At 38.2% G+C, this 11,422-nt stretch overlaps 1 protein-coding gene across 1 annotated transcript; it reads right to left on the bottom strand.

Moving 5' to 3' along the window:
* Positions 1-513: 513 nt before the first annotated feature.
* On the bottom strand, positions 514-7,840 carry LOC108666443 (atlastin-1-like). Its single transcript, XM_018153319.2, has 9 exons — positions 7,514-7,840; positions 7,110-7,247; positions 6,652-6,708; positions 5,489-5,647; positions 4,750-4,851; positions 3,500-3,647; positions 2,901-3,094; positions 2,375-2,608; positions 514-867 (listed from the first exon to the last, which is right to left on the bottom strand). Exons 1-9 carry the CDS (start codon positions 7,709-7,711, stop codon positions 712-714), a joined length of 1,386 nt encoding a protein of 461 aa, XP_018008808.1. The 5' UTR covers positions 7,712-7,840; the 3' UTR covers positions 514-711.
* Between the last annotated feature and the right edge of the window lie 3,582 nt (positions 7,841-11,422).

The raw sequence follows: 11,422 nt of genomic DNA, 5'->3' as shown, positions 1-11,422 counted from the left end.
GAATTTTATTACCTATCAATTCACGATCTGCGTTGGGTTTTAAAAAAGAATTGTAACGAAATCGGAAGGATGCAAATAAGAAGGTATGAGCACGAATGCTGCAGTCAATTATTGTTTTAAATGAACTGCAAATTCTAATATTCTCAGTTGCTCCGGAAATTCAATGGTCTTATGAAAACAATAAATTTTCAAAGGTGAAGTTCAAAAAGGGTCACTACTGTAATAATTAATTGGTAAATCTTAGCGTATGCAAATGGCATAATACTGTCAAAAACACTCAGTTCGCTCGATTGTAAAATTCACTTCAAATGGTCATTCTGTCAGGGCAGGCATTTGTGATGCACAAACGTTCATATAAGTCTGGATATATGGAGAATGATATTCAATTCTTGCTTACATCAAAATTGAGTTAAGAAAATAAGAACATTCCATTGCAAGACGAATTTCATCACTGAAAAATTGAACACAATAATTCGAAAATATCAACGGACAGGATTATACGTTTCTAACTTCAATTACAGAAGCGTTTTCCAACAATAATATTATAGGATAGATTATTGTTGGTCATACTCTCCTTAAACAGTTCATAATTAAATTTTGTACGGATACAAAATTTCTTTTTTATACAGGTATAGAAGTGCCTATTATAATTCTTCAATATCAATGACACCACCATAATCCAGAGCCGGTATTATTTTTTTTGTTTAGCCACTAAGGACGGCGGAAAAAATATATACCAGCGAGGGCCGCACCCAGCGTTCCAATTGTAACAGCCGCTTCAACATCTTCTTCAAGCTTCTTCATCTGTTCCTTAGTTTTGTTGTGATCATTAACCTCGGTGTAGTGAAGGAAGTGATTCTCGATTTCCTGAAATATATGATAGCATTAGGTCAGGGGATATCGTTGTCATCTGCCCTCGGCTAAATAACTGGTGTGATTTATGATATAATCGATTGTAATATAAATCTTAATGAATTATAATTTTCTATGAACCGAGAATTTTCTCAGAAATACCCGTTAGTGTACACTGACCAAGAGGAGTGTTAAAAATTCATTTAATAGAAATGTCAGGAATTAGGCTGCATCGTTGCTTTCTCTGATTCACATGACAATGTCATCGCAAAAATCATAATTGAATATTGTTTTTATTTATACGCTCATGCAAAGACATGACATTTTATTTCCACGTCATGTATTTTCCTGATCGTCGATTGCAAAAATATACGGTTATCCTGAACTATTGATATCCAAAGTGGCACATTAAAATTAACGAATGAACAGATTCATTCCTTAATTTTAGTCAGATGATATCATGACTGATTTTGAAAATATCAACTGGCTCTATTGATTAACGATGAAATGGATTCGTTTTATGTGATCAGATCTAAATCATTTACATGGCTGATCTTAAATACTCGGCTTGACCTTCTGCCAAATCCACCCAAAAAACTCTCGGGAAATTAATGATGGTCTTACAGACAGGAATAAGGTCAAACAACATTGTTATATATTATTTGTACACGATGCTACGCTGATCCTAGAAGTTTTTGCATTTTGGTTGAAGATTTTGGACATGATTCAATGTCAAATAAATCTAAATAACTTTGCATGCAGACAGTAAGCGGAATTTCGAAAAAAACATTTCGTCTAGTGTGCAAAATTTTGATAAGCCTTGATATACGAAGAAAAAAATTTTCACCTCAGCTCGTACGTGCAATCGATGAGTTACATCAAATCGTGGGATATGTTTGTTCGAGATGAAAAAATTCTGTCAGCAATGCACCATCATTGGTGGTGTGTGGTCGTTTCATACTGTTTTATTATGTTAAGCCGAGTCAAGTTTGCTTGATTACGGTAAAATTATCATTGATTCCTCGATAAATTAGAACTTCGATGCAAAATATACGAGGTGAATATTGTAGGCAATGTAATTCACATCAACTTCACATGCAGGCATGTGTTCAAATATGAAGAAGCTTCGAGTGGGATTTTTACTAGTAAATTTCTATGGCAAGTTTCAATGATATTGATTGGCTTGCCAATTGATTGAACTAGATGCAATTAAGTGAGTTCCAGTACTGCGTTCCGCCAGCTCATGAAATGGTTTAAGTATTTTAAAGTTTATTCTTTGTCTTCATGCAATTCAGAAACGGTGCCAACACGCACTAAGATGAAATTTTAGCAAACACGCACTAAGATCAGTTGCAAACAAAAACTGTGGAATACACTGATGAAATATGTTGTTCGAAATTTTTATTGATTGGAATTGTGAAATAGTCGGGATTGATGGGTCAAAAAGTTTATAAATTACAACTTTTAGATATAAGAGGAACTCGGTCACGCAAGGAGTGACCTCTCTCATGCATTTACTCACCTTTTCAAGTTGCTCTTTAACGTCATGAACAACCGGAAACAGTTCACTGCTGTCTGCGTATTGGTTTTCTTTGAGGTAGGCTGCGACGGCGTCACGCTTGTATGCCAAGTGTTGGCTCATGAGAACGGAGGCCTCCATTGATTTTCCATCGGGAAAAAGAATAGAATTCATGGCATTGTTGTAGACTTCAAGAGCAATATTACGAGCTCCATTACTGCATACACGTGCCATCATCTGGAAATTTTATGCAAAAAATCAACGAAACGGATTTTTAATACGTTAATTTTACAATTAGGTCAAGTGCAGTGTTTTGCTGCTTGGGCCTAGATATAGGTGAAACATCGCTGAATATAACGAATAAAAATCAGGAACATAATAAGAAGAGATAATTTGCAATGATCGCTGACGACAAATAATAACAAATGAAACAGAGAGATGGTAAAATCGTTTTCATCTCAAGATATTTCAGATTGAAGTGCATGAATGTACATTAGCAATCTTTTTATAACTTTTCCTATCTCAAAACCTCAGCCAGAGTGGTGGGTTCCACCAGCTTTCCCTCCCTGAAGACCGCCATGTAGGTCTTGATGAAGTCCACCAGCTCTTCCCCGGTGGCGGGCTGTCCCCGCCGCGCCGCTGAACGCTTCAACACGAGGCGCTCAGGCGCCAGCAGGCGAGGCACCAGCAGCCTGATGTGCTCCACGAATTTTGGGCTCAGTTCTGTTCATAAACTCTTTAAAAAATCATTTATGAACTTCTTGCATATCACGTAAGTGAGATGTCAGCTTTAACGGTCACATGGGTGGTAGCGTGTTACAATTTTTTAAATGTCAAATTTTGGCAGCGGTTGCCACATATTATTAATATACAATTGATCTTAACTTTATGTAATTTATTTGATAATTTTAAAATAATTGATTTTAACTGCAAGAAGTACATACAACTGCACCAACATTTCACATAGAACTCACATTCAATTTCAGTTCTCTACATGAGACATATTATATGTAGAAGCACTTGAAGTGGGCAACTCTCATGACTGCAACTCAAGCTTCTCGAATGTTACACAGTATCCAATTAACAGATCCATGATATCTAATAGTAAAATTAGGTCATGGAACTCACGATTTGGTCGACCATCGAAATTGGAGTCTTCGGCCGGGCCGTAGCCGATGTGCGGCATGAGGTAGCACTCCAGCTTCTCAAAACTCTGACGGAGGCCTTGTCTCAACCTCTGGTGGGCCGACTCATGCATCGGCTTCTCCGCCTTTTCCTTTGCGGGAAATTTGAAGAACATCAACCATAAACAGCAGTCTGCTATATTATATTTTCTTTCAGGGCATATTAGGGAGAACACCATCAAAATAAGAATTGAAAACTCAAAGTCAAAAATTATTATCGAGATAACCGAGGATTCTAATGCTTTAAATGTTAGAGGAAAAGATACGCCAATGCCTATATTTTATCACGAATGTACAAGTGCTGCACCTGATCTGAAGACCCATATTGGAGGCAGCACACTTCATCAGCCTTATATGAATATTTTAACAGGGTGGCTATGCCAAAAGTTAAACTTGTTCGATATCGGAGAAACAGATGATTTTCCTTATACATATAATAGAAGATGTCTTAAAATCGCTCTTAACATACTGAATCTTCACGCTTATATCTTGACTAATGCTCACTCATCCTGCCAATAACGAAAATATTTCAACAGCTTAAACTGACTTCCAGAGCTGGGCAGCGCTACTTTGAAATGTAGCGGCCGCTACCGCTACCGCTACACCCACTAGATTGTAGCGCCGCTATACCGCAACATGTAGCGCGCTACTGCCCACCTCTGGTAACAACTAACATGTTGACACTAGTAACAGGCTGAGGTTGACAACATTACACCGAAATCTTTCATACAGTTTTATTCTGTAATTTATATTATGTATGTATCATGCTGGTATTTAAATAATATTTAATACTATTGAGTAAAATCTAAAGGCTTTATCTATAAATGTAGCGGTAGCGCTGTAGCGGCAAAACCTCGTATCGCAACTTAAATATGTAGCGGGCGCTACTGCTACCGCTACAATTGCTTAAATGTAGCGCCGCTACCGCTACTGAAAATGTAGCGGCCGCTACATGTAGCGCGCTACTGCCAACCTCTGCTGACTTCTTCAAGCTTTTGTCTACGGATAGGATAAGGTAACCGACGTCAATGTCAATCACATCAAAAACCCTGGTAACGCGGTTTACCTTTTGTAGACATAGGGCTGAATTTTTACATACCATTAATTATTCGCATCTAAATATGGAAATCCATTATTCATATATTTGTTCATCGTGAATATCTGTAATTGCAACCTATATTCCGAACAACTCACCCCTAGTTGGCCTAGCACTTTCTTCAGTACCACTTGACCGCCTTCGTGGCCACATGGATGCTGCTGAGGAAAACTCCAGTCACGCACCAGGAATAATAGGTTCTGAAATGTTCAAAAATTTTTAAACAATGTCTGTACGTAAAATTTGCCAACTCGTTCTAACTACCTCCAGTAGAAGGTTTCTAATGACTTCAAAAGACGCGATTTATAATAATTAATAATTTGAAACGGGAAGATCAAATTGTTCAATGATTATATTTCTTCAAAATAATCCATACTATATAAATTTGTAATGTGCCATCCGACTTCGGAAGCAAACTTCAATGAATGAGTCAGAATTTACCCAATGAGTCAGCGAGAAATTAGTGGTGAAAGAGAGCATTCATCAGTAAAATAAATAATAATGGAGTCAGAAACTAATAATATTTGCTTGGAATCGTTCATGGTATTTCTGCTCAGAAATATTGGCTCGTTAACAGTAAGGATCCTAGCAGACGCCGTGTACTATTGGTAGTAAATTATATATTCTGTTGGTCTAAGTCCTGCATTTTCGTCGACGACATCAACAGGGCCCGGGGAAGGTCGAAGGCACGAGGGTTGTCCATACCTATCTAACCACATGATTACTTGCCATCAGATCACTTCGAATGGCGGGTCATGCATGCAATACTTCTTGAAAATTTTACGCTTCTATTGTTTCTAATTATTATTGTAATACTTGAAATGTGCATATCTGTACCTGGAATGCGCGCGACTCTTTGATCTCCTTCTGCGCCGATGCGCCGTAGGTGCTGAACGTCTGCAGGTTCGTGAGGTCGTCCTCGCGGATGTTGTTCATGAGGTTGTACACCGTCACGGAGGAGGTCAACAGCGTCAGGGCGAAGATGTACGTCGAATCCTGAAGAAATATAAATTTTAGATGAGACCATAGCCATTACAATAATAAAAGACAGTGTAAACGAACTTTAACTGTGCTTCCGCATTAGTCCGATGAAGCAACATGATGTTTCTTTTCCCAAAAATCTTGAAATCAACTCTCGTGTTGTACGTAAGTGTAGTAGACTATAGAAGAAAGAACTTGCCATAAGTGAGAAAATGGTCAGATGTACTTTGCAAGAAACTCTTTAGGAAAATAATAAAGGGTTCTATTTAATAAAAATCTGTTATGTGTTGTGTAAAAATCGACGTTTGATATGATTTGGCCTCTGGCACCTGGATGACACATTTCCCTGGCGCAAAATTAAAAGCTTTTGTTGGAATGAGCTTGTCGAAGAAAGGCTTGTTTAAAGAGACTCAGTAACGATTGTAAAGCGTTTAATTAAAACATTTGCTTCCGAATGAAATGTGCCCTCAACCTAACTGATAAAGAGGCTTTTTAAATCGATTTCTGGGTGGACCGTGAGTGTGGAACAGACCAATTCCAGCTGACCGCGTCGCTTGCCCGATCAACGGAGGCAAAGAAGGACGACGCTATAGAACTAAATTTTGCTTTATTGTATATTTGAATTACTTAGAATTACATTTAATGGTCGCCTTTAAATCAGAATGTATCAATAAATGTGAGAGCAGTCTTTAATAACGAATTGAAAAGGGAGCACATCAAAATGATCTCTATTGTTCTTCATTTTAGGGTGCCAATCCATTTACTCGTGAGCTCAAAGACCATTAGTTGCGGACTAAAAATTAACCCTCTCAAGGACAAGAAGTTCATGTCCGTAGCATTTTTTCATCACCATGGGAAATAGAGTTTATCAAAATTCACAGTTGCTTCTCCAAAATAAACCTTCTTAGATAATTCTTAGAAATAGTTCGAACTAACGAAAGAAGATAGTTATATACAAGGAAGACAAAAAATCAATCCTGTTGTCGCTGATATAGTAGATATGAGCCCTCTGAACTTACCCGCAACGAGGTTTGGGTGTCAAACGTGCCCTGAGTATCCATGAGAATAACTGCCACCTGCACTCACAGAGAATTAGTTATCTCTTCACCTTCTCTTCTTAGAGTACTTACTAGCAAAGAAAATTTAATTAATGAGAGCATTTTTACAATGAGTCAATTGCACAAGGAGATACTAAGAGTATTTATTAAAACACACTCACGTACTGCTCAATGATCATATAGCGCGCGAAAACATTTCACATTAGAGAAAGCATACCGTGTTCAGCTTCCGAATAGCTGCTAATTGCCCGTTGATATTAAGTCCGCTATTAATTCTTGCAAAAAATACTTCAGACAAAATGTGGTTGTTTCTTAGATAACACAGGAAAACGTTTTAGAAGTTTTTTAGAACTGATAGAATCGGTTTTCATCGGTAATTTGCAAAGATTACATATTAAATCCTTTAAGATTGAACTCACTTCTTTACCGCTATATTTAGCGTAGATAGTAAAAGGTTCGCTCCAAATGTAAATGCCGGCGGTCTGCCCCTCCATGCCTGTGCTCCAGACGAAACCTTCCAGCGGCTGCGACGGATCACCCAGCCAGTTCGGTGTGCCCTGAGCAACGTAGAATCGGAGTAAGTCAAGCTGAATGAAACTTAATTTAAAAGAAATTTGTTGGAGAATCTTTTGCGATCTGCAATTCGTTGACACGAGGTTTCACAAAACTAAAACTTTAGCTTCAACGTCTGTCCTACATATTGCCCAATAATAAGATGAATTTCGTTATTGAAAGGGTGTATCTGCATGAATGTTTCATCACACAAGTTCTTTTAAGGCCCCCCCCCCAAGTTTCATGACTAAATTAACTATTTAATTCTCACTTCATTGACGCAGTATTTCACTAAGAAGTTCAGAAGGAAGCTCTTGCCGGTCCTGAACGCCCCCGCCACGGCCACCACGCAGACGGGTTTGTCGCCCACTTCAGGACGCAACAGGACACCCCGTAGGGCTTCCTCATCCAGCTCGAACTCTCGAGTCTCTTTGTTCTGAACAACGATAGCCACAGGATGGCCGGACATGATTACGCCGCTGATAATGAATCTAATGAATATAGAGTTTCTTAACTCCAGGAATGTTTAGCAAAATTAATGACAAATTTAGAGACCGCGCCGCAGCAGATAAGCACACCTGCCACCGTCTACAAAGGGTTTTCCTGCAACACTGAAGGTAAAGGCTGCTCTATCTTTACGTCAAGTTGCTGTTATCTAGACTAACTTGTGGGTCTAGTTATATATCACCCTAATTTTTTCATGTTTATGCATGACGATTGTTAGTGAAATTAAAACAGTACACACACAGAAACGAAATGTTCGTTCGTGGACATCATCCTCATGATGTCCAGTGGTATATTATGATCATAAAATGTAAACATTCAAAAAGGGAGTCGTCACCCCCTGTGTCCTAAAAAATATCAGAATGTTCAAGCTCATCAGAATTTTTTGCATTTTTTCATCTTGCCAATCGGAATCTGATAAGATAAGGAAAAAATTTAAGTATACCGTGCTGAAACGTAACACCGACTTGAGTGCTAAACTTCATAAATGGGCAATGTGTAATATATACACATACATATACAATACTTCATAATTTGAAATATCCTCCTCATAGAGGGACAAGACTTGTTATCTCATATCAAATGCAGATAACAATTTGATTTCAGTGATCAAACTCACAGGCCTAAATCTCATAGAAGATTCAAGAAATGCAAAACTCATGACTTGAATGCATTGTATGAAGGTACTCAACAACATGAAATTCGTATTGCACCATGAGTCACGCTTTACAGCGTAATATGCGGTTTTGTGGTACGCGTGAATTATCATGATCAACTTTTTGCATCACGATGCTGATGTAAAAACACGATACACATGTAACATGACGATGCGCAAGTTTAGAGTTAGCTCGAAGTACGAGCTAAATTAATCGCTACACGTACGTGTTTTCCAGCTTCTTCTTTTCCAGCTTTTCCATGCACCAGCTTCTTCAGCTTTTGTTCATTCCGTTTCAAGTTAAATGGTATTCGAACGTTAATAAACTGAGGCTTTCGTATCTGCTCAACTTTCCATACTATGCACTCTGAATTTGAATTTTTACGCAGTACGTTTTCACTTAATGGGTTTCCGTCGCAATTGGTATATACTCAAATTAAGAAATTTTTGACTAAGCAATATTCTGAGGTTGTTCCCGAACGTGACCATAGGAATGCTGTTTATTGTTCATTTCCTTACTTTGGTCCCGCTTCTAGTCTATGGCTAAAGAGTTGAAAGATTTGTTCTCTAAATACCTCCCAAATGTAAATCTTCATGTATTGCTGGTGAATAATTTTAAAATCAGTTCTCTTTTCATGTATAAAGACACACTTCCTGTTCCTATGCGATCGTCCCTAGTTTATCAATTTAGTTGTGCGCTATGCGCATCTGCGTATGTCGGTATGACATCTCGCAACTTTTATGCTAGGCTGGCGGAGCATAAAGGAAGGAGTTTTAGAACATGAAACCTCCTTGCGCATCCCCCTCATTCAGCAGTACGCGTCCATGCCGAGCAGTGCAACGTGCCAGTGTCCGATAGTGATTTTCGAATTTTAGCCTCCACGACCGGTGTTTCCGACTTGCGAATTCTAGAGTCCCTTTATATTTTTAAACAAAAGCCTATTTTAAATGCCGCTAATAGATCATATCCCCTCGCAATTGTAAATAGATAGATTTGTGCCCGTGTTTGCTTCATTCTTGATTGTTTCTCATTTGACGATTTATGCATCAATGTGAATTTATTGCTAATTGTTTGTACCTGTGTTTTTGGTTTTGAACTGATGATAGAGCTGGTCTTCGAAACGTTTTCCTTTTTAAAAAATGGTGACTTTTCTGGCTATTTTCTTTGCTTTTAAATTTTTAACAAAAAAGCTTTTCCGGAGGGTAGACCTCCCCCTTAATTTCGTCGTTATAACCATTATACGGCATGTTGATGTGAGCACTCCTGATGTGACGTTCAAGTGAACTCATCTCTATCAATTACCTTACAATATTGAATTGTTGGACGTGATACACAAACAAGAAACATATTCAAATATTTATTTATTTTGGACTTGATCCCAAGGACGGCCGGACGGCCGGCGCCCAAACAAATTAGGAACGAGACTAAGTTCCAGAATAAGAGCTTGGTAGATATATTAATAGAAGTTCGCCGACCTTAAAGACAAAGGAACCCGGTCCAACACAACTGTCGAAAAATTACAAGAACCGTGGTAGAAAAAAATTTCAAACGCACAATAAGGTATAACAAAAATATCCAACTTTTTAGTTGTTACAAATGATTTCAATCTCATTGCATCTCAGAATTGCACATTTGTAGTCGCTGAAAGCCGGCCTCCCAGCGCTGGGTTTTTTGACCGTCACCTGGGTTCTGGGTGTTTTTTCTTCCAAATGGCAAAATCTGTGTTTTTTCGTTGTGTGAGTTAATTTAAGCTAATAATGTGCTTGAAATATTCCCAATGCCTTAAATTTAACTTTGCAGTCAATACAAAACAAATGTAGCGACGCACTAACCGTCAGACTGTATGTTTTACCTAGCTGACAGACGGCAGCGGCATTGAACGCTTTCGTTACCAGTATTGAACGCGTTCGTTACCGGTCAAAGCAAAGGTTCCCAACTTCTCAGCGCACACTGTAAAGTACTGTGCTCGTCAAGTGACAAGTTATAGTCGTGACGTGCGTAATTACATTGCTTACTGTCGCTGTTGTACCTATCGGTGCTGTTAAATTAACATATAGTGAACAGTGAAAGCCCCGAAAATGCCGAGTCCCCCAAGAAAAATAGTTAAAAAGTGGTACAAACAGTCTTTTAAACAAGAGTGAAAAAAAGACTTTATGAAAAGACTTTAAGGAGTGGCTGCAAGAAAATTCAAAAGAAAAAGGTGTTTCATATTGCGCATGTTGTAAAACTCAACTCAGAAATGCTAATAGATCCATATATTGATGGCACATGTAAGACTGCGAAGCACCTCAACAACATGAAAGAAGCTAAAGCAGCCACTAAAATTGATTCATTTATTAAGAAACAGATTCCTAATGAGAGTGATGACACTGATGAGGAAGTTGCAAAGGCAGAACTACTTGTACAGTATCTGCTTCTATTGCTGAACACAATGTGCCATTTGCGCATGCAGATCATCTAGTGGAAGTGTGCAAGAGATCATTTCATGATAGCAGTATTGCTAAAAATGTAAAACTTCACGCAACAAAAGCTTCATATGTTATTCAGGAAGGAATTGCTTATGAAAAATGGGAAGTGGTTGATCAGTGTAGAAATGAAAAGTTCAGTCTAGCTGAATGTCTGATAAGCGATGAGAGCACAGACATATCCATTTCACGGGTATTAGCTGTTGTAGTTAGATATTTAAATTTTTTATGTTGAAAAAATGATATATGTGATGGTTTGCTTGACTCGATTGTTGTTGAAGATGGAAGAGCCAGTGGTTTATACAAAGCTGTTAAAACGACTCTGAATGAGAAAAAAATTCCTTTTTCAAGCATCATAGGATTTGAAAGCGACAATTGTTCTACTGTGGAGGTAACAGGAGTGGCTTTCAAACCCTATTGAAGAAAGACATTCCATCAGGTTTTGTTATGGGTTGCGTATGCTATTCTTTTGCTCTTTGCGCAAGTCACGCTGTGAAAATGTTGCCATCCTATCTCGAAATTTTTTTAAAGAATATTACCTTCCATTTTTCCCGG

This window comes from Hyalella azteca, unplaced genomic scaffold, assembly GCF_000764305.2.
Source record: "Hyalella azteca isolate HAZT.00-mixed unplaced genomic scaffold, Hazt_2.0.2 contig16234, whole genome shotgun sequence".
Classification (NCBI taxonomy): domain Eukaryota; kingdom Metazoa; phylum Arthropoda; class Malacostraca; order Amphipoda; family Hyalellidae; genus Hyalella; species Hyalella azteca.
Note: the sequence above shows the minus strand (reverse complement) of the source record. Positions and strands in the feature narration are given on the sequence as shown.

Bases quoted from the DNA above. Each gene is read 5' to 3' on its own strand.
- LOC108666443 (XM_018153319.2), bottom strand. From the start codon at position 7,711: ATGTCCGGCCATCCTGTGGCTATCGTTGTTCAGAACAAAGAGACTCGA. The intron at 5,648-6,651 runs GTAAGTTCAGAG...ATATTTCTTCAG, and splicing joins ACACCCAAACCTCGTTGCGG to GATTCGACGTACATCTTCGC. The intron at 2,609-2,900 runs GTTTTGAGATAG...TAAAATTTCCAG, and splicing joins AACCCACCACTCTGGCTGAG to ATGATGGCACGTGTATGCAG.